At 46.4% G+C, this 24,130-nt stretch overlaps 1 protein-coding gene across 1 annotated transcript in view; it reads right to left on the minus strand.

Annotated features, from left to right (window-relative positions):
* The window catches only part of LOC138465092 (extracellular calcium-sensing receptor-like), a 72,691-nt gene that overhangs the window by 41,442 nt on the left and 7,119 nt on the right, over positions 1-24,130 (minus strand). The window contains exon 3 of the mRNA XM_069607220.1: positions 17,773-18,594. Within this exon, the coding sequence (XP_069463321.1) occupies positions 17,773-18,594 (822 nt within the window). The remainder of the gene's footprint in view (positions 1-17,772; positions 18,595-24,130) is intronic.

A 24,130-nucleotide genomic window follows, 5' to 3' on the forward strand; every position in this document is an offset into this window, starting at 1 on the left:
ACTTCACCCGTTCCTTCCACATACATCATCCATCTGCTCCGCACTCTACACCCGCTCCGCACTCTACCCCCGCACCATACCCTACATCCGCTCAACACCCTACATCGGTTCAACACCACCACACCCTACATCTGCTCAACACCCTGAATCTGCTCAACACCCTACATCCGCTCCACTCTATTATTAACTCACATCCAACATCCGCAGCACGACCTACGTCCGCATCACGAGCTTATCTGCTCAGCACACTCATCCGCTCTACGCACTCATCCGTTCAACACACTCATCCGTTCAACACACTCATCCATTCAACGCACTTCATCCGCTCCACCCACTTCACCCGCTCCACTCACTTCGTTCATTAATCGTACATTATCCTACATTATCGGTTCAGCCCATGTCACTTGTCACACGTACTCAATCCGTTCAGTGCTCTCAATCCGTTCCGTGCTCTCCATCTGTCCCATGCACTACACCTGTCACATGTACTCGAATCGTCTATTCCGTACTTTCCATTTATACCATGCACTCATACATTCCATGCCATCTGTCTGTGCACTCATCCGTTTCCTGTATTCATCTTTCCATCCTCTTTACTTTATTTCTTTCGTCCATTTTGTTCCTTTCGTCCATTGCAATAATTTCATTAATTTGAACCGCTTTACTACTTTTGTACAATTTATTCTTTTTATCCGCTTCATTGCTTTGATCTACTTTACTCATTCTATTCTGTTTGTCCTTTTTAGTTTACATTAGAGGTTATTAGTTTTCGATTTCTCTTTTAGATCTTAATGTTGTATTGTTATTTGTTTTATTGTTATTTAAGATCTAGTAGTTTGGGTTAGTTGAAATGTTGTTATCCACGTTATTCCTCGCGTCCACATTAATCATCTTGTCCATTACATTTATTTGTCCATTTAATTAATTTCAGCCACTTTACTGCCCTCGTACAGCTTATTCTTTGTATCTACTTCGCAGGTTTGATCCTTTATACTCATTCTATTTTGTTTGTCTTTTTAAGCTAATCAATAGAGGTTATTAGTTTTCGATTTCTTGCTCAAATCATGATGTTGCATTGCTATTTATGATCTAGCATTTGGCAAAGTCTTTGAGATGCTGTTATCCAGTTTGAGTTGGACTGAGTTTGGGGTCGGTTTTAGGAGAAGAGCCAAGTTTTCAGTAATTTGCGGAAAGACATGAGGTCTTCAATGAGTCGGATGGGGGGTGGGAGTGCGTTCCTCAGTGTGGGGGCCAAGCCTGAGAATGATGATCCGCCTAACCTGACTGAGTTTGTTTTTGGTATGACTAGGAGGCCAGCTGAGCTTGATCTTAGAGTACGTGCAGGGTGATAGGGTTTTAGTTTATCTTGAAGATATTGCGGTCCGGTTTTATGCAGTGCTCAGTGAGAAATGCATACGGTTTTGAAGGTAACAACACCACAGATATTCTTTTAGGTGGACTTTTAAGTGCAATTTAGGAGGACTTTCTAAATGCAGTTATGACACAGATATGCTATAGGGCAGACTTTCTAAATGCAGCTATGAAACAGATAAGCTATAGGGCAGCCTTTCTAGACTTTGGCACAGTGACGTTATTAGGGGCACTGTCTAAATTCCGCTATGCCAGAGTGATGTTGTTAGATCCATTTCTAAATGCAACTTTTGCACAGAGAGGATATTAGGCGCACTTCTAAATTCAGCTTTGCACAGAGAGGATATTAGGTACACTTTTAAATTCAGCTTTGCACAGAGCGGATATCAGGCAACCAAATTCAACTTTACACAGAGAGGAAAATAGGCAGCCAAATTCAACTTTGCACAGGGATGATATTAGGCAATTCAATTCAATTTTGCACAGCAAGGATCTTAGGGACGCTTCTAAATTCAATCAAGGCACGCTAATAGGCACACTTCTAAAGTCAACGAGGGCACGCTATTCGGCACACTTCAAATTTCAAGCAAGACACGCTATTAGGGACACTTCTAAATTCAACTTTGCACAGGGCAAGGCAGGCTATTGGGCACACTTCTAAAATCAACTTTGCACAGAGATGATATTAGGTACACTTCTAATTTCAACCAGGGCACGGTATTAGGCACACTTCTAAATTCAACTTTACACGATTCAGAAGACCCTGAAGAAGCATGTTTCCCTTGATATTACATTAAATAACAGCCAGTGTAAAACAGAAATAGGGAATATATTTTCATTAGAATTGTAACCAGAGAATATCTACTATCCTCTTCGAAGGAAACCATAAGAGTGTAACACAAAATGTACATATGAAATTATAACATGAATACTATTTTTCCTCACTCAATTAAAGCAAATAATTGAACACATACTAATTCTAGCATAACAATGTTTTTGTAAGACGATTGGTGAAAAGCAGCCTTTGCTACTGAGAGCCGCACTCATGAGCAAGAGCACTAGAAGGCATCATAAGGGGAAAAGGCTCATCTGAGCTTCACTGGTACACTAAGTCAAAGAAAGTACTCACTGGTTGAGGAAGTTAACTGGTTGAGGAAGTTAAGAAGCTGGTGCTATGTTCGTGAGATGGTAATTGAAAACCAATTAGCTGCTGGGCACCATCACCAAAGTTTGAACCAAGAAGACTGCTGGGTGCTTATGCATACTAGATATTGGGACTAGCATTTCCACAGGAAGACATTTGAGAGACAGAGTTATTCCATACATGCACCTTTCCAGAGAATATCTTGTATAGTATATGGTGTGAGCGGGGGCGTGGTCAAGCAGCCATGGAGTAGGCTGCGATTCTTTGGAGCTCCGTGAACTGACTTATTGATTCGAAGCAAAACGCACGTGTTGACAGCCGATTCGAGTGGAAAAAAGATACGGTATCTGTGTGAATACTTCAGGCAGCAGATGAGCGTATCGGCGTGAAAAAGTGGACACAACAGATTGAATTAGGCCACTTTGTGTCCTGATCCGGGAGTGGTGCAATCGAAACTAAGATGGCGGCTTGCCAACACAAAGGGACCCCCGGCGGCACTTGAAATCGGGTGCCAGGCAGACAGTGACCGGACTGCTGGCATGCCGCGGCGGATGAAACAGTGAGTGGCCGACTACCTGAGAGAAGCCCACGAATAGCCCGAGAGGATGTACACAGCGTTGGGCCACTGAGCCATGAGATAGGCGGCACAGCCTTGGTGCTCCCACTGGACTGGGACGATGTATACATGAAACAGACAAGAAGACTGACAGCGTTCCCGCAGTAAGATAGGAGCGTCGAGCACGCAGGGATTACATCCCAAATCCGCACTGAGGAGTGGATGAGCAAATACGGACACAATAAGGGGCGACGAGACCTGTATGCCCGAAACAAAATGGCGACTGATCCTGAACAAAGATTGTACTGGTGGACACAGAAACCTTGTAAGGTCTGGGACGCAGCAAATGGTTATATGCATCTTGTATGTACCATCGGCCTTTGATATGTGCAAAGATTATAAAGACGCACCAGAGATGCTGATGACTACACCCTGCTGATGACTGGCATGGACGCTAAGAGGTGGTTGTGACGCAGAGAGTTACAATCCACCTGAATAACAATTTCATGTGTAACAATTGGTGTAGGCTGATATACAGAGACTCCAACAACTCGAACAACAACTAAGTGGCACCGGGCCGGAGTCAGACACGTGGACAAGGTTGCACCATGTCGGTGAAAAGTTTGAGAGCCAAGACCAAACAACCTACAATGGAGGTCTTCCCGAAAGCGCAGAAGACCCCCACAACATCGGAGCGGGGCGTGTCCACGACTTCTGCTGAAGAAGCCCCAGAAGGAGACAAACACCAAATCCTGGAGGCTATATCGGAGCTGAGCACCAAGTGGGGCGCGGCAATGGCGGACTTGCGGACAGCCCTGGAAGGCAAAATTGATGCGGTCGGGATTGAACTTACCCTACTACGACAAAATGTCAGGGGGCTGGCGGAGAGAACAAGTGGGCTGGAGAGTGCCGTAAAGACCAGTACTGGTGTCAGCACGACTAACGCGAAGGAAGTTCATGTGCTCAAACAGCAGGTTGCTAACCTGAAAAATCGGATGGAAGAAGCTGAGGGAAGAGCGAGCAGAAATAACATACAGATGGTCGGCCTGCCGGAGGGAGAGGAGGGTCAAGACCCTACAGACTACGTGGAAAACTTGATCCTACAAGAAATAGGAGCAGATAAGCTTTCGCAGGGATTCACGGTGGAGCGGGCGCACCGAGCCTTGATGAGGAAACCGCGACCTGGGGCTCCGCCATGACCTATCATCGCAAGGATATTGTATTACAGAGATAGGGATAAGATCCTAGAATATTTTCTCAAAGGTGGGACAATACAAAGAGCTATAGGATGCTGGTGCAGAGACTGAGATACAGCTACGTGGCCGTCAAGAGGAGGCTGCGAGCAGCAGGCATCAAATACATGCTCCTGTACCCGGCAAAGCTGAAGGTGCTACATAAGGGCAGAGCGCTCTTTTTTGACACTCCCGAGGAGGTGGTAACGTGGCTGGATCTGCAGGGTTGCCCGGAACAAGAAGTGGACCACGACCGGCAGGAACAGGACGCCTAAAACACTGGTGCCGCGGACATTGGGGGTACCGGATTATACCGGGAAACGAGATTAGTTGAACACTGGATAGCAGTCGGGCCTTGTGCTCGTCATGGACTGGAATATAGTAGGTAAACTGTATAAAGCATAAAGTTAACACAATGCGTAATATATTTGGGAAATAGGAACAATAGGATGGAGGCAACTCACCCCTGAAATACTAATAGTTAAGTGGCCATTAGGGCGACTTTACCCTACTGAGCCCTGAGCATAAGTTTGTGCTGGACGGGGGTAGCTGTGGGGGTGAATGAGATCCAGGGATGGAGCTAGGCAACAGTTGGGGGTGGCGTTGTTGGGGAAGGGTTGGGTTGGGGGAGGGAAGGGAGGTGGGAAGCATGGGTTGTACATAGTTTTGGGGAGTTCAAGTTTAAATATGAGCCTACATGGAAGAGCTGAAGGGTTGTATCTGCATAACATGACCGGGAGGGTTTGGTTGGGAACGAGGGAGTAAGATATCAGTGCGCTATGGGAGATCTTAGGATAGTGACGTGGAATGTCAGTGGACTTAACAGTTATATGAAGAGGAATAAAGCCATGCTGTATTTGAAAAGGCAAAAGATAGATGTTGCACTGTTGCAGGAGACGCATTTGGCGCGGGAGCTAGTTGGGAAGAAATGGAAAGGGATTGTGGCGGGTTTGTCGTACTCTGCTTATGCCAGGGGAGTGCTTGTCTGGGTAGCACCTCATGTCCCATTTCAGCTACTGCAGGAAACGGTGGAAACTGATGGGGGGATGGTTATTTTGAGAGGGCTGCTGGAGAATAAAGAGGTATGCATCGTGAATACGTATGCCCCTAACCATAATACGGCGGCATACTTCAGGACTCTGTGCACTAACCTTAGTATGTGTGTGGGAAGCGTGGTTATTTGGGGCAGGGATTTCAATTGTGTAATGAACCCCAAAGTGGATAGATCTGACAACAGGATTGATAGGCCCACCCCAGCGGCCAAAGCATTGCAGGTGTTACTAGATGATTTCGGCTTGGTAGATGTATGGAGAACAAAACATCCCAATGATAGGCAATATTCACATTATTCTGCCCCACAGCAGCTACACACGAGACTGGACTATGTCTTTGCCACGCCGAATGTGGTGGCAGAGAGCACTCAAATAGAATACAAGGTGAGGGTCCTCTCGGATCACTCGCCCCTGATCCTTGGGTGGCAATACTGCCCCCGAGGGCGTGGATCCCGACGTGGCGCCTCCGAGCAGAGGCACTCAAAGATCCGGTCTTTCGTGAGGACATAAGGGATGAGATCATTAACTATTTTGAGACGAATACTGGAAGTGTTGACTCAGCGGGTACACTATGGGAAGCTTTTAAGGTGGTGATGCGGGGGGCAGCCATAGCTAAGTCAAAGGGCCTGCAAGGTGGGGTTCTGGCCGACCTACAAAGAGTTGAAGATGAGCTAGAAAGGACATTAGAATGTGACAGTGTGGACACTGAGCTAGCACTTAAACTACAACAGCAATGTGCGGAACATTGGGAAATGCTCTGTAACCTCAATTACAAAACGTATGTAGAAAGACAGCAGGCGGGAGGAGATAAAACGGGTAGGCTTTTAGTGTGGCTGTACAAGAGTGAGACCCCTAGACCCCCGATCAGGACAATAGTCAGAGAAGATGGCGATGTAGTGGACACTCAGGACGGAGTTAACAGGGAATTTGCGGATTATTATAGGGTGCTATACGGTGACGAGGAGGGGAGTAGTCAAGAGGAGATAACCGAAACACTAGAAGATATAGGATTACCTAAGATAACTGATGATGAGAGAGAAGAGCTTAATGCACCAATTACCCTGGAGGAGCTGAGGGCGGTTGTGAAGCAGTTGCCCACCAGTAAGACCCCAGGAGCAGATGGGCTCCCTAGTGAACTTTACAAAGTATATAGAGAAGAAGTGCTACCCCCATTGCTAGACATGCTTAACGAAGCGTTTGAGATAGGAAGGTTGCCGGAGTCACTCAGAGAGGCGATCATAATACCGCTTCCCAAGCCCAACAAACCGGGGCATAGCTGTAGCTCCTACAGGCCTTTGTCAATGGTGAACCAGGACAGCAAGATACTAACGGCTGTCCTGGCAAACAGATTGCGGAGGGTAATTAGTAAATTAATCCACCCGGATCAAACAGGCTATGTCCCAAACAGGAATATAACCCATAATCATAGGAGACTCCACCGTGTGATCAAATGGGCAGATAGAAATGAAGGCGAAATGGCGATTGTATCCCTAGACGCAGTTAAAGCTTTTGACTCCGTTAAGTGGCCATGGCTGCTGGCAGCACTGGGAGGTTATGGAATAGGGCCGGGTTATATCAGGTGGGTGAAAATGCTATACAGTGAGCCGTTAGCCAGAGTTCGAACAGGATCGGTGATATCCAAGAGATGGCAGCTTAGTAGAGGTACCAGGCAGGGGTGCCCCTGGTCCCCGATGCTTTACATTCTAGCCCTGGAGCCCCTAGCAATATACCTCAGGCAACAATACGATATGATAGGTATTGAGGTTGGGGAGGAGCGGCATCTAATATCCTTATATGAGGATGATTTATTATTATACTTGAAATACCCAGAGGAGAATCTCCAATATATCCTTGAAGTGATGAGAAATACGCGAGGTTGTCCGGCATAGCAGTAAATCCCCAAAAATACATTTTATACCCCTAGGTAGCTACAAGGGGACCCCGGTGGAAAGGTTGCTGGTGTTACAGATACCCTGGGTGCTTGGTTCTTTCCGTTACCTTGACATAGATGTGTATCACACCGCAGAAGAGGAACATAAGCACAACACAGTGGTAGCTGTTGAGAAAATCCAGAAATGCATGAAGTTCTGGGAGAAGTTGCCCCTAGCTATGATGGGACGGGGGGCAATGCTTAAGATGGTGGTCCTACCTAGGCTTTTACATTACTTTAACAATATCCCACATATGATACCCAAGAAGTTCTTCGCTAAACTGAATAGTGTGTGCAGGCACTTCCTATGGCATGGTACCCGGAATAGAGTAGCGCTATGGAAGTTGCAGAACCTCTATGAAAAGGGAGGTATCAGGCTGCCCAATTTTGAGGTCTACTACATAGCAAGTCAATTACAATATGTGGCCAATTGTCTCTCCGACGAAGCGACCCCAGAACATAGGTTGTTTGGGCGGGTTTGTACCCCATTTTACTTAAGGGAAATGATATGGTTGTCTGAAACGGACATGAAGGAGCGCCCTAAAATGATGATGTTGGGGTGGAAAATGTGGCGTCGAGCGTGTCGGATGATGGAGGACCCATTCCTGTGCTCCCCGCAAGTACCGCTGGTCGAATTAGCAGGAGGGGACAAGCAGCTGAGGGTGATTATCAGAACCTACTGGGAATCGGTGGGACTGGTGATGTTAGGGGACATCTGGCAAGAAGGGACCATTAGAGATTTCAAAGAACTTGAGGAGGCGGGATTACATACTGGCCAATATGTTACACACCATAGGATGGTCCAGAAAATTCAGAAAACGTGGCCAGAAACAGGGTTAGCAGAGGAACCAGATGCTACTGTGGGGGTAATATATGACATATCAGAAGGGGGGCATGAGATTTCTAGATTGTATGAGATGGTGATGACCAAGGTGGGGAAGGAATTAACTCATTTGAGACTTGATTGGGAGGAGGGATGTGGGAATGCGCCCTGGGATATCACAAGAAAGTGTCAAGAAACGCCAGACTCAAACAAATACAGTTGTACATAACGCATAGGGCATACATGACCCCTCTGAAGATATCCAAGTTCCGGAACGCAGGGCGACAGGCGTGCCCTAAGTGCGACATGGAAAACGCTGACATGACACACATGTTTTGGTCATGCCCAGTAATCAAAGGTTTCTGGGGAGAAGTGTAACAAAAATTAGCGACAAAAGGGGTCACGCTTGTCATAGATACGGCTTGGGCCTGCTGGCTGGGAGGGTTCCCCAGACTACGTAAACTTAAACATGTTGAGAAACTGAGAAACTTGGCATATGTGTTAGCAAAATGGAGGATCGCCATGGGATGGAAGAAGTATCACAAGCCACGGGTGGAGGTGTGGTGGAGGGAGTTACAGAAATGGGCGGAGGCTGAAACGGTAGTATGGCAGGAGGCGAGCAGCATGAGGAAGAAGTAGGTACCTTGATGGCATGGAAACTATTAATAGCGGAACTGTTCGGATCTATATCGGACCCGATTGAATCCGAAGATAGTGTGACCCAGCCACATGTAGCAAATAGTGAACGAGAAGTACAAATAGGCTCATAATGGAGGGAGGGACTTGGGGAGCAGTGGCAAACTGGAAATACAAATGGTGTTTATTGGAATTGTTGTAAATTACACTGCGTGTTGGGTTTGTTTGTATTGTTGTTTGGTTTGAATAGAATTAATGAACTATTTAAAAAAAAAAATAGTATATGGTGTGAGCCCACTCGGTCATCCCCAATGCTGTAACACTAGTCCATAGTCCCATTTCCTTTGTACTTTCTGGCATGTGTGTCCTATAGGAACAGGACCAGAGCTTTCTGTGCTGATCAAAACCTCCAGCTGATATAGTTCTCTCTTGCGTGCATCTGTGGCAATTGCCAAACAAGCTGTACTCTCCCAGAACCATTCAGTCCTTTCCTCTGCCTATCCACACCTAGTGTATGGCTAACATGTAGTCAGGGTGGAGATAAAAGGAACTGGGAGGACTGTAGCCACTACAAAAAGTAACATATGGCATACATTATTCACCGTAATCGTAGTTCTGGTGCCTGTATCTGCTTAGATCCACATGCTGTGCATACAGTCTGACATCTAGTGGTAATCGCAGAGTACTGCATTTTTTCCCGAAGATCGAAAAAAGGAACCCCAACATGGGTGTGACTGTAACACTATCCCGTGAGTACGTACAGAAGAAGAGAAAGTGTAAGATGTCTTATGTTCCTTCAACTCCAAGAGGGGACAAAGGGTGGGTGAATGTGAATCTAAGCAGATACAAGCACAAGAAATACGACCACAGTGAGAAATGTGCGTCTTCTGATGCTTGCGAATCTGCTTTGAATCACATGCTTTGCATAGACTAGCCAGCAGTACCAGGAGATGGTGGTGGGATGCATGTAGGAACGGTAGCAAAGAGATGTCTTAACACTGCCTTCCCCACCCGAGAATCAGTCTTAGAGTGTGTGTCTAAGAAGTAGTGTTGAGTGAAAGTGTGAACACAACTTCGGGTAGTCACTTTGCAAATCGAATCAAGAGGAACATTTGTAATTAAAGCTGTAGTAGCTCCTGTGCCTAGAGTAGAATGTCATCTAGGCGTAAAGGGTAAATCTCTCTTAGCTAGAGAGGAACACATTTGGATGTATTTAACAATCCGTCTAGAGATTGCCGGCTCAGAGAAAAGGTCTCCTTCTCTACCAGCAGCAACAGAGACAAAAATAGGTCCGTCTTTCCTAGTGGTTTTGTTTCATAAAAGGTAATATACCACTGCTCTCTCGACATCCAGTGTATGGAGACTTCCTTCAGCTGAATTAGTGGGATTCTGAAAGAAAAGTTGGAAGTTTGATGGATTGGTTCACATACAGCTTCAGAATAAATGTAGGCGCAAAACATGGGTGTGTGCGAAGTACCTTTCTGAGTGATAATGAATGGGTCTTGAACTGAGACCACCAACTCTCCTAATCGAGGTAATAGCCACCATAAAAGCAGTGGTATGGTTGAGAGCCTGTCAGGCAAGATTTCTCTTTACTGTACCTTTCCTTCCTTGTTTATGGACCTCCAAAATGTGTTGCTTTTATTTTTGACCTGTACTTTTAACAGTAAAGTGAAGCCTTAAGCCTACCTTCATTTTTTCAAGCTTTACAAACTTTGTTGGAACTTTCTTGAACTTTTGGGCATAGGGCCCTTAGAGAACTTAGTGACAGACTTTTGAAGATGCGGTCAATTCTCTGTGGACCTATAGTACATAAAGAATCTGCAGTTTATTTTACAGGGGTTTGATTTGTGTTATGCTCTATTTCAATGACTGTATATATGTAATCTATTATTAGTGTTGTGTGATATTTCTACCTGTTAGTCATTTTTCATAGTGTTGTTGGCCATAAATAAATATTAGGATAAATACTGTCTAAGTGAAATTTGGTAATTCCTCTGCCTTATTGCCAAACATTTGCAAAATTGGCAGAATTACCACCAGCGATATTTCTGCCTATGGACTCCATAAATGGGGACTAATGCTGCCATACCGCCACTTGTGATCTGGAAGTGAATGCACCACACAAAGTGGCGGTAACCATAAATCTGTTTGGTGGTATTCCAGCAGATTAACCATTGGAATACCGCCAAACCTGTGATGAGGCTCAAAGCCTTTTTGCTGCCAGCCATACAATATCTATCCAGCTAATTGAACTTCAACCATCTTTCAATGTATGTGTCTAAATCCACTGTTAGCAGATCAAGGTTATATAATCTGTGGCTAGAGGTGATCCACATATTTCACCTCCTCCCTTTCTCATTTCTGCAGAAACATAGCATAGTCCTGGTCATTTATCATCAGCAACATTTCTATCATATTTGTTTTTGATGAATTTATGGTCAGCATCATGTCATCCTCAGATAGTAAGACTTAGTTTTTCCGACTCACTCATTATGATACGCTGTGTTATGGTATTGGGCCTCATTACAAGGTCGGCAGTCCAGTAATAACAATACCTGTAAGGGAATACCGGCATTGTTTACTGGACCGGATAATTACGACCCTTCTGGGAGTAGTTACCGGCACCGGCACTGGCCCCTCCGTGAGCGGCATCCCTGATGCTGGTAGGAGCACTGACAGACACCTGCCGTGCCCTCGACACCGGCATGCCGCAGAGCAGTGCACAATCCGAGGTGGACGGACATGCAAATACTGGTATGAACATACTGGTAACAAGGCCATCAATGATGCCTTAAATACTGGCATCACAGGACTGGCATTAACAGGGATCAGGTGAGCAGAAACCTGCCAAAGGTGTACAAAATCAGCACAGGTGGGCACCATTGAAACCCAGGCACAGCATAAAGGCAGCCCACCCACACACCACACCCTCCCAAAGGAAACATGCTACCAATAGCACTAGCACTGCTGGAGCATGAGTACATTCAGGAACAGCTACTCTATGAGGAGGCAGTGGGGCAGGCCATGCAACAAATGCGCAGGAGGAGAAGGATGGCGGGAAGGATACAGCACATGACCAATGTGCAGGCCATTGTGCCCTGCAGGCACCCAACAATACTCCGACAACGTGTGAGCCCATTTACCCTAACCCCTAACAAATCCACACCCTCTACCGGCTGGACAGGGACAGCATCATGGCAATATTAGACCTCATAAACAACGACCTTGTGAGTGTCATCAACATACGCACAGCCATCACCCCCTTGCTGAAGGTAGTGTGTGTGCTCCACTTTTTGGCAACAAGGAACCTATCAGCATACAGTGGCCCAACTGCACGGGATATCACAACCCTGCTTCTCCCGTGTGCTGATGCAGGTACTTCAGGCACTCAAACATGTACATGACCACATCAGCATGCCACAGACTGCAGCTGAGGTAAACGCCACCAAAGTGGCATTCCATGCGATAGCAGGCATGCAGAACTTGATTGGTGTTATAGACTGCACACATGACGAGCTAGTGGTGCGGCATGCCGTTTAGGTGGTATACCGCAATAGGAAGCAGTACCATTCGCTAAACGTCCAGATGGTGTGTGATGACAGCCAATTAATAACACACTGCTGTACCAGGTACCCAGGCTCCACACACGATGCAATGGTCCTGCGGAACTCAACGCTTCCATGCTACATGGATCGACATGCTGGACCCCATACCTGGCTGTTGGGTGAGTCTGACCACAGTGCCACACTCATTGAGGAGGGCGGGTTGTTGCCAGTGCTGGGAACCTGCCTGCTGGGTGGGCCATGCGGGGTAATGATTGGGGGAGGGGGTTGTTGCCAGTGCTGGGAACCTGCCTGCTGGGTGGGCCATGTGGGGTAATTATTGGGGCGGGGGGTTGTTGCCAGTGCTGCGAACCTGCCTGCTGGGTGGGCCATGTGGGGTAATGATTGGGGGAGGGGTTGTTGCCAGTGCTGGGAACCTGCCTGCTGGGTGGGCCATGTGGGTTAATGATTGGGGGGGTTGTTGCCAGTGCTGGGAACCTGCCTGCTGGGTGGGCTATGTGGGTTAATGATAGGGGGGGGTTGTTGCCAGTGCTGGGTACCTGCCTGCTGGGTGTGCCATGCTGGGAATGTCAACATATCGCATCAGTGCACCATCCTGGGGTACAGGTGCACACTGCCCAAATGAAAACCCTGTGCATCCTGGCAAAACACAATTGTTACAACCATGTTGGTTAAAAGATGCAAAACATCACAGCTACCCTTTCTCATGTCAACATGCAGGTGATGCTGGGTATCCACTGCTGGGCTGGCTACTAACCCCAATCCGGCGTCCACGTAACCGACATGAAGAGGCGTACAACAGATAACATGCAAAGACTTGCGTGACTATAGAACAGACATTTGGACTACTGAAGAGTCGTTTACGCTGCTTGAGCAGGTCTGGGGGTGCACTCATCTATGGCCCCGAGAGGGTGGGCCATATTGTGATGGTCTGTGCAATGTTGCACAACATGTGCATCTGTCGCAATGTACCCCTGCCCCGGACGTGGACATGATGCCACAGGATGATGATGACGATGATGATGAGGATGCTGGAATCCCTCACCATCACCATGTCCATGATGGACAGGCTACACTACAAGCATTGGTTGCACATTTTTTCTGATGGATCCATCACACATGGGAATGGATGTGGTCACACTGGGTGATGTGCACTGTGTAACATTGAATACTTAAACACTCAAGAAAAAAATGGCTGGGCAACAGTTTTTTTATGCAACACAAGTGTATTAATGTAAAGTGAACTATGTACATCATTAGACAGGTTGAACATGCACATCTGTCCAATCGTGACCATTTGAACTACCAACACTAATATGTCCTCTAAACAATCCCCAGCACACCCTTTCCCTGTGTACTACATTTGCACCCACCCGCCCCACAGACACCACCCCAAAGTACAACTCAAAAACAAACATTGCCCCAACATCCCTTCCCCAGCAGATTCCCCCCACCATGCACTCCAGACCAAGGCCTACTTCCGCCCCCTCCTTTCTGCAGGTGGATGGGCCCCATCTGATGTGTCAACCTTACTGAGCACCACACAGGGCTCCCATGTCTGGATAGGCTAGGTGTGGCACTGGCAGTATCTACCGGCGGCGTTATGATGTGCCTTTGTTCTGCAATGGCAGTCAGAAGGAGGTTTATTGATTCTGCCATGGAGGACATGACCTCGTTGGCCTCACGCACCCTTCTGGCCAGTTGATAGACTGCCTTTGTTGCCTGCTCTAGCATCCGTGATGTGTTCCTGGTGCTGTCCTGCATGGTCTGCCTCGTTTGTTCTGCCACTGTGATGTTTCAGTCTAGTAGGGCATGTGTCGCCTCCTGGCGCTGCTCTGTGTGGGTGAAGCGGCCTCAATGTCGCGGATGTGGGGTATTCTGGCAAGGGGCATGGGTGATGGGCTGCAGGGGCCAAGTGGGGTGAATACAGGGTCCTGTCCTGCTGGTCATTTGCATCATCTGCGGGAGCAGTGGCCTCTGTGGTGCCGCGTGCAGCTGTTGCATGCCCTGTACTCAGCCTGTCTGGAGTATGTGTGGGTGTACCTGATTCCTCCAGCTCAGGCATGCTACGTATTGGCGAAAGGGGACTGGGGGGCATGCTTACTGATGGTGATTGTGGCTGATGCACTATGTTCATTAGCGGTGATGCCGCTTCAGCTTCTTGTGGTGCTTTCCTCATGCATGGTGTACTGGCCCGGCATGGCACGTCTGCCACTGATGTTTGGCCATGCTGCTGGCCCTTGCCTGCAGGTGTTGTTGCCTTCTTCTTAAGGCAGGCAGGTGTGCAGGGGTGGCTGGGGGTATGTGAAGTGGAGGGCGGGGACCCATGTCTGCTGTCGCTGCGTCCAGGTTCCTGGATGCTGGCGGTCTTCTTATGAGTGTTGCGACGTGCAGTGGTGGTTGGTGTAGTGACAAGCTCACCCTCACATATTTTTCTTCCCATGTGTGCATTTTCAGTGGTGAACATCGTCCACCTCCAGTGGCCTGCGCCTGGCTGCTCTCTGCTGACAATAGGTTGCACACTCTGAAGCACAGGTCATCCCATCGTTTCTGACAGTCCCTCACAGTCCTCAGTATCGTGCCCACTGCTGAGACTTTGTTGCCCACTTCAGTCCATATTTCTTTCTTGCGCAGCAGTGCAGGCCTGCGCATGTCCCCTCCAAAGACTTCCTCCGCATTTTCCACAAGGGTGTCAGCGAGCATGTTTAGTTCAGGCTGAACCTTGGTTTGCGCCGTCGTATGTTTCCACATGCTGCAGACATGTTCCTTGATGCTCCTTCACTGGACTACTCCTGTGTGTGGAGGATTGCAATGGATTGTACTTTTCAAGATGGCCGCCAGTGAGTTTTCCGTTCCTGCGCAATGACGTTACTTCCGGTTCCGTTGTTGATGTTACTGTTGTTTACGGGTTGTTGTTGCCGGTGTTGTAGATAACGGCATCGATGGTGTTGCCGTTATGTTGGTCTCTGGCAGGTTTACCGGCATGCCGATGCTACCATTACTGGCATGCTGCTTAGTGTGGCATCGCATGCTCGGAATCAGTTGTTGTATCCACACACGGTGCATGCCGGTATCGGTGGCTACGGCATGCCAGTATTTTTGAGATTTTAACGGCAAAGTCGTAATGAGGCCAAATTGTCTCTTATTTTAGTTCTAACACAATAGAAGCATGCTAGTCTTTTCCACCCTAGCTTCAGCTGACCCAATTCAAACAACATGTGGAGTCCCCCAGGGTTCATGTGTCTCGCCAACTATGTACTAAGCCTTTATTTGACAAATTGGTTAGACTGGGTGTCACCTACACAAATTATGCAGATGACACCCAGATCCTCATTCCCCTTTCGGGCAATTTCTCTGCGGGTACAGCTTTAGTAAATTAGATTTACATCCTCATTCAGGCATGGATGGCAACCCATGGCCTCTGCCTGAATGACGAAAAAACTGAGATCCTCATCCTTGGCTCTTCCAACAACTTTAAAAAACTGGACACTAACTACAACGCTTCAACATCGATGGCAATATAATCTCAGTCGCCAAAGAAGTGAAGACTCTTGGCTTCTACCTGGATTCCACGCTATCCCCAAAAAAGCAAGTAAACTCCCTGGCCTCCTCCACCGCCTACACTGGCAAATTTATCAAGGCTTGCAGACCCTTCCTATCACTAGCAAGCTGCAACACTCTAGCCAATGTCCTCATCCTATAACAATTGGATTACTGCAATGCATTATACGCAGGAGCAAATAAATACATCATCAACAAACTACAAACTCAAATAAATAATGCGCTCAAAACAGCCCTCAACCTCCCTACTAGAGAGCACATCTCAAAAGCTAGGAGAAACCATAATTGGCTAAATATTTGCGATAGGATCCTCCTCAAAATAGTTACACTAACCTTCAAAAGTCTAAACAATCCAGCCCCTCCTTACCTTAAGGAAAGAATAACAAGAAAATCATCTGCACGACCAACCAGGACAGCCAATTCCTATTGCCTCCAAATACCCAGATTCTGTCTAAAATAAACAGGAGGCAACAGCTTCCCTGTACATGCAGCTCAGCATTGGAATGCATTACCAGTTGAGCTAAGAAGGGACCAGCTGTACAACAGCTTTAGACACAATACCCGCACCTGGCTACGACACAATGACCTCTAAACCCACGACCCCCCGTTTTGTCATGCCCTCATCTTGACTATTAACTATTGTTACTGTGTAACTATGCCTACACATTTCCTATGTACTTGTCCACATTGTATGTAACACATGTATATAATGTAAATACTGCATATAATGTACGTAACTAAGCAACTGTAACTAAGCAAACTGTAACCAAGCTCTAAGTATTCTTGATATGCTGTGCGCCCAGCTACTTAAGGGTTTTGGGCGCCCTATAAATAAATAATGAACAAACAAACAAACAAAATGCCTGCATGCATCAGGGCACACACCAAGACACAAGACAGGACAACAAGAGAAGTAAATATGGAATAAGTGAGTTTCTATTCAAACAGTAGTGTTTTCTTATGGATTGTGTTAGAGGTTCTAATGTTACCCAACGAGAATCAGCGACAATGGGCATCCTTGCTTGGACCTTTGTCTCACACATATTGTGTCCGAGAAAAGTCCATAAAAGTTAATTCCCGTGGGTGCCCCTTCATATAGTTTATCTATGAAGTTACAAATGCCTTCTACAACATTGAAGTGCTTCATTGTTACAAACAAATATCTCCAATGGACATTGTCAAACGCCTTTTCAGCATCCAAAGCATATTTTTTCATAATATCTCTGTGTGGAACTCTGTTATTCAATGTAATGTCATGTTACAGTGCATTCCTATCTGTGCTACTTCCCTCCCAATGGCTCACCTTGATTGCTCTGCCAAATCTACCATTAATTGGCTCAGTGAAAGCTTCCAGCCACACATTTATCTATGCTTCGGGTGTGCTCTCATACCATGAACATATGGGTAAGAAAATTATTCTTCAGATTCAATCCAGGTTTTTATGGTACTCCTTGAAAGACTGGCATTTTTTTCAGGTGTGAGAGAGGGAGTGAGGGAAACCTTTGCTTAGAGTTCTACCTCAAAGACAATATTGAAAGCATGTTTTGCATTCATGATGTAGAACTCAATGTTTCAAACATACGAAGTTGCACACGTCTTTGCATTGCATGTGTTTAGTGGATATCTATGCTCTAAAAATAATAGTAGTACAATTGTGGATATTTAGGTAGCGGTTCCTTGTTCCTAGCGAAGTGACTCATGATGCTAAATGTATATACTACACGGGCATCTACTAGGGAAAGGGCCCAAGCACCTTTGTAAATAATATGCAAATAATGAGATCCCTTAGTGGTCACCAAGAGGTATGTATGTGCATTTCTAGGTTTTAGGCAATTTTGTGTTTCTATTTATCTAACATTCAAAACGAGATTATTCCAAAATGTTGAAAAGGTAAAACATACTTGCCATGGGCGGAAGTCTGAGATGTTTGCGCAGCTCCCATGAAGAAAAGGCCCTGCACCTTCAACACACATCCGTAGGTCCCTCAAAGACAGGGCAGTGGCATACACTGCACTGTAGATATTGTAGGTGGTTCTGAAGTCTATCATGCTATGGAGTGGAAGGCTCCCCATGTTCTCAGTCCCTGTGCATGTCTTGGATATGTTGTTTGAGGCATGGAATTGTTGATGCCCCAACCACTGGCAAGCAAAAGCTTCTTCCCAGAACTTTTTCACAAAGGTATCCCCTGGAGATGTGTAAGGGTGGATTCTGGTGAAATATTCCTGAAAGCCCACCATCTCTCCACTGTGGATTGCAAACCCAATTGTGCCGGCTAGTATTTCTGAGTATTTGTCAATGGAGAGGAGGGAATAAGTTGACCATGCTTCACTGGCAATCAAGAAATTGCCAGTCACATTCTGCCGCACTAGTTCATCCAAGACAGGAATCATATAAGCAATAGAAGAGAAGGCAACAATGGCCTTTGCTGTTGAGTTTTTGATCACTTGGGCAATATGAAATGCATTCTTGTCTGATCGGCTAAGGAGGATGTTCTCGGCGAAGGCCACACAGCTCCCAGCCTTGATAAGCTCTTTCTGTACTAGTTGACTGCCCTGTTGCCCATAGTCATCATCTGCAGCCAGAATTCCTACCCAGGTCCATCCAAAGTGAATCAGTAACTGGGCAAGTCCGTCGGATTGGAAGTCATCACTGGGGATGGTACGGAAAAAGGAGGGGAATTGCATCCGGTCACTCAGGATTGGACTTGTGGAATGATAACTGATCTTTTGAAAAAACAAAACAAGATACAATTGTTACTACCTGGGAGTTTCCAAAGAAAAACATTCTAGAATGATGACTTTCATTCTGGGAAGCCTAGTTTGCCTTTGTTTATCGTTGAGTTAATTGTATTCAATAGATGGCTTGCTGCCATACTTATGCCAGTTTACCATAAAATATTTAATATATGTTATGCTATTGGTATTGATAGTAGGGGGTAGAATGAGCACTCCAGTAACTCGAGTTTGCAGTATCCTTAGCCTCTAATGGAATTAAAATTTTAATCAAACATAGGTATACTTTTCCAACTGGGGGAAAAAGGAATATGGACTTATTGTACGTCATGAACATTATTTAGGGCATGCATCGCCATGAACTCTCAGATGAGCCATCCCCTCACTCTTTAGCTCTTTATCAGGAAGCAGGAATCTTGAAAGCATGTGGCGCCATATAAAAGCCTGGTATTTCGATTATGCTTTTATTATTATAGAAGACACATGATGGCTAATTATAATTCCCCATCACAAGGATGGAGTTACTGGTTTGCAGATTTCATAGAATGGTATGGAGAGAAGCAAGTGGGCGTGATGATTGTAGGTATGACCAATGAAAACTCTAAGTATTTGGTAGAGAATCTCTCCAGTTTTGGCATTTGGGTATCAACAAAACCCACCTTGACTCATCCTGAACAGCAATGTGGGCATTAGGAGAAAAGCAGGAACCGCGTTCTCTGTCTATGCAATGAAGCATTTGACACTCAGCCTTTAACCTTACTATCATAAAAGAAAGGAAAGCCCTTACAGCAAACTGCTCCTCCCCATCGGGGCTCTATGACGACCTTGGCGGTATTCCCGACAGTTAGTCCGCCAGGATACCACCAACGCAAATTGTGTAACTGAAACTCAGGCTGGTGCTATTGCAGGGGGCGGTAAATTCCCATTCCCAGTGGGTCCACTGAACCCACTGGGCCATTCTGGGCACTATTAGCACCATGCTAATAGCGCTGCAAACGGGTGAAAAGTGGCAAGATTTACCTCCAGCAAAAAGCTGCAAGTAAATCTCCCACTTTTCGCCAAAACTCGGTATTGGGCGGAGCCATAATACGGTGGTAATAGCGTTACTGCTGCATTGTTGCCACTCCACCCAACCCATGATGACCGCCCCTAGTCTACCCTCTCAACATTTCTCAACTTTCTTCTCCTTTGAGGTGTGGGGCACTTCATTGGCTGGCCACTGAGATCAGAGGTGATACCTTTCTTTCTTTTAAAATCCTGGGCCTTCCAACACGGCCACTGCGTGTACTAGCTGACCATGTTGGTTGCACTTGCCCCTGATCACAGCTCTGATTGGCTGAATACCTGAAGAAGAAGCCGATTGGCCTGGGAGCTGGCAGGTGAGTGCCGGCCCCCACCTGAGGTCAGGTCTTCCCTGTCTGGCCCTGTCCGGGCCTGGGCAGACTTAGAGGCCCACTCCCAGCAACCAAACTACTGATGAAACAACCACTTTTATGTGGCTGTGGGCACTTGCACTTTGGGTAAGCACCCACTCCCCCCACCATCTTAGTGTCTCGAGACCCTTGTTAGTCACCTTGTATGGCTACAGTTCGCATGCTCATCTGACCCCGCCAGATCTCTCCCCTGGTTATGACCCATTCTGTATGCTGTACTGCGCCTAGCTTCCACCTCTCTCCCGAAGTGCTCTTCCTGCCAACTCTAACTATTATAACAGGCTGCTAATCTCCAGGATAGTGTTCCCATGACACCACAGCATATGTTATATGCGCTGTGCCTTCAAGTACTCTCCTTCTGCCTTTTGGGTGCGGCTGGCCATCGACCAGCCTCAAACTAGTCTAGCCTTCACTGTAATTCTCCAATGACTGCATTGTTTATCTTGCTGTGCTTCATCGATATGCTTGTCTTTCTGCTACATTCCTGTGCCTTCTCGAAATTCGATTTGAGCTGTGCTTTTATTGTGCACATCTACCATTGTGTGCTTTGTTAGGGAGAATTCTCAAGAATGTGCTAATTTCCCTTACCTTTTGAGACCCCAGCAACTTTGCTGGATTTCTGGGATTTAAATTTTTAGCTGGAAAAAGTGTGAGCCTTTTTTCCCACTCTTTCATGTATTTTGATGTGTGTTTTACTTGTTCTTTGGATATTGAGTTTTAATACAACTCCATAGGCATCATCTTTTTCTTGTGTGTCACACAGCACCTTCAGTGCAGTGGCACAGGGATGTTTTCATACTTCCCAAGTTTGAAATACCTTCTCTGGGACTGACGACTGTCTCCGAGAGCATGTAAAGTTAAATTGACTTTACTAGTCTTTTTAAATTTACAGACCCAGCACACACTATCTTCCTATAGAGTGATGGAGGGGTTGCCTAGCATCCTCTGAGTCTAAACACTCATGTAACAGTCAAATGTTACCCTTTCCTACTTGAAATGGCTGGTGGCAGTGGTTTTTAACAAACTACCATGATGTTTCCTGACCACGAACACTGGTAGCTATAAATTGGGTCAGCCATGTTTTTCAATATGGCGCCCAAGGCGTATCTGTAAAAACAGACTCTGGTCGACTTTTTTCACTGTTTCTTTTCGAAAAGGTCCTTCTTGTGTTTAACTCTGCACGCCAAACCAGGTTTGGTCTCTTTGTTCTTTGGCCTTTGGCGGGCTTCAGTGCTGAAGCCCTCCTCTGGCGCCTGAGTGTCTGGGGTGGACAGGATGTGATGGAGGTGCCCGAAACTCCCTGTGCTCAGTCTCCTAGGGGAGCTGAATGCACTCTGGTGTGATTGGCTGGCTGGCTGTCCGGCAAGGACAGCCACCCTGCTGTGTGAGTGACAGCCAGGCTGGAATGAATGGGGGAAAACTGTTTAAAAGCAGGCCTCTGGGACATGGAAAGCAGAGTCGACCAATGGAACAAAAGAACCGTAGACAAGCTGAAGGAAGATGACTGCTGCAACTCCTGGTCCATTGGTGAAGCCCTGCTGCAGGTCCGAATTGCCTGAAACTCCATTGACAGAGAAGTCCTTCAAGGTTAACTTCTTCCCTTGAGTTTGGTGGGAACAACCAACTCGCAAGTCACCTAGACACTGACCCTATACTGGTTGAATTTTCTTCAGAGTGCTGTTGAAAACCGGATTGCCAGTGGGAAGGATACCAGTTTCTGGTCTTTAAGGCATGAACACCTTAAACCGATGTTTTGCCAAGCTTGTGGCCTCTTCTCTGGGCAGTGCAGGAACCTCCCGACGTCCTCCTTCTTGTTCCCACAACTAAAGCTCAGGAACAGCTAGATCTGCAGGAACTGCCAGGAACAACTGCATCAGCTACAGCTCTTCTTCATTTAAAAGGTACTGTGCAAGTGCGGTCAAGAACTCCGTTCGGTCGCAGTGAAAGTTTGCGAAACTTTCCCAACTTTGAAGGCTTGTGCTTCCCTACACCAACATCTAACTTTTCGTCTGACCAACTACTTCTAAAAACTGTGGCAAAGACTTAACCGTTTACTACCAGAACTGTGCTATTCTGTCCAAGACTCTGAACCATTGATTTTGGCCCAGGCCTATTGAATTGAATTGCTGGTTGTAGCGAACTGAAACTATTTGCCCTACCTCTGAAAGTATTTGTGCTTTTGATTCTTTTAACCTTGTCTTTTTACCCCTTTTTAAAGTAACTGAAGTTCTATTTTGCTCCCACTTCAGGGTAGCTGAATTTGTTCAGAAACTGTTTGGTTGTGTACTGTAGTATATTAGATTGTGATATTGAGCTGCTCTTGCTAGTGGAATGTTTTCCAACAGACGGTGTAAATAAATGCACATTCTTTTACCAAAAAACCTTGAGCAAGAGTATGTTTGAATCATTGTGATTGCTAGTCCTTTGTGTAACCTCTTGTACTGTTCACTTTACTCTTGAGGTAAGTCTGGTTGCTCAGCCACTGCTACCACATTACTGTGTAGTACAGGCTTGTACCAAAGGTGAAATTGTACTGACACTTGTAGTCTTAATTATGTGTAGTGTTCCCAAAGGGTACTGCATGTGATTCTGCCTAACATGCTGCTTTTGAGTGCTTTGCGGGAGTTGTAATTTAGGAGTGCTTTCAATCTGCATTGCATCCACTTTGTGCTGCATTTGAGTACCTTGTGGACATTTTGAATTTAGTTATGCTTTCCATCTGCCTTTCTGCCACTTTGCACTTCATTTGAGTGTTTTGTGATACATTTATTTTTAGGTGCCTTTACATCTGTGCATCCACCTGTCTCCCTTGACTGCTAGGATGCCTGGTGACCTTGGTCGTGCATTGTGCAGCCTCTCTATGTGCCTCTCATCTCCACCTCAATGGCACTGTCCACCTCTCCCATCTAATCTGTTACTCTATTACCTTACCCCCTTATCTCATGAAGTATGGAAGAAAAAAGATTTAAAAAGATCTCTTGTACTCTATCCCTGGCCTACCTATTACTGACACCTACATCAGTGCTACCTCCAGGCAGACTATCAAAAATATCATCTTCTCTGTGCCCTCTCAAGCTCTATGGAATCCCCACTTTTTACTCCTCACCCATTAATCACGACACTAGATGGGAAGTGCTCTTGGCACACTTATCCTCTAGGTGCATCATTAATGTCTATCACATTGGAACTGTCATGGCCCAGGGTCCTCAACCCAATCTTTTTCTCTTTGGCTGGTGCCTGCTGGCCCTCATAAACTTCCTACCTTCTCCTGCTAATCCTCCTTCCTCTCTCTCTTCACCTCCTTCACCACCTCCAACAGGTGTACTACCTCCCTGTACCACTCCTCGGAAAGCCTTCAATGGTGGTGACTAGCTACATTTAACAACTCTGAATGCTCCATCTGCTGTCAAATATTCTTCTGACATCTGCCTCCTTCCTGAAGACTTTGATCTCAATGTCCTCGCTCTCACTGAGATGTGGTTCAATGCCAGCTCAGTCACTGCTTTTGACTCCCATCTCCCCGACTACAAGATCCTCTCCAAGCTTCGGCCCCACCGATCTGTTGGTGGAGTTTGTTGACCTTCCCTGAGTGGGTCCCTACTTATCCCATACCCACCGAGCCTTACTCCTCCCGTGAAAGTCTTGTCTTCAAGCTTGGTGTCTCTCTGACTCTCTCTCTCTCACCCTTTCCACCATCTACAGGTCCCCGGGCCCTGTGTCTGTCTTCCTTTCAGAATGGGCTGAGTTTACCTCCTCTCCTATGACCTTTACCTCTAAATTCCTCCTCCTTTGGAGATTTCACCATCCAGCTTCACTCCACTGTTCCTGCCTTCTGTGATCTCTGTACCTCTCTCTCCCTCACTATTCTCCCCTCCAGACCTACTCCCTCTGCCGTGGCCAAGCTTCCACTTGCAATGCCAGCCTCCTTCGCGGTCATCCGATTGATGAAACGAGTGTCAGCTGCCGCGTTTGCCTCCACCTTCATCCCTCCTGCTTCCCATCCTCCTGATTCTCCCACTGACACTGTCCTTGCTAATCTTCATCTTGCTATCACTAACACTCTTGACATTATTGCCCCTGTTATGAGGATCCAC

Source organism: Ambystoma mexicanum, chromosome 1p, assembly GCF_040938575.1.
Source record: "Ambystoma mexicanum isolate Mex_15411 chromosome 1p, UKY_AmexF1_1, whole genome shotgun sequence".
In the NCBI taxonomy this organism is placed as follows: Eukaryota; Metazoa; Chordata; class Amphibia; order Caudata; family Ambystomatidae; genus Ambystoma; species Ambystoma mexicanum.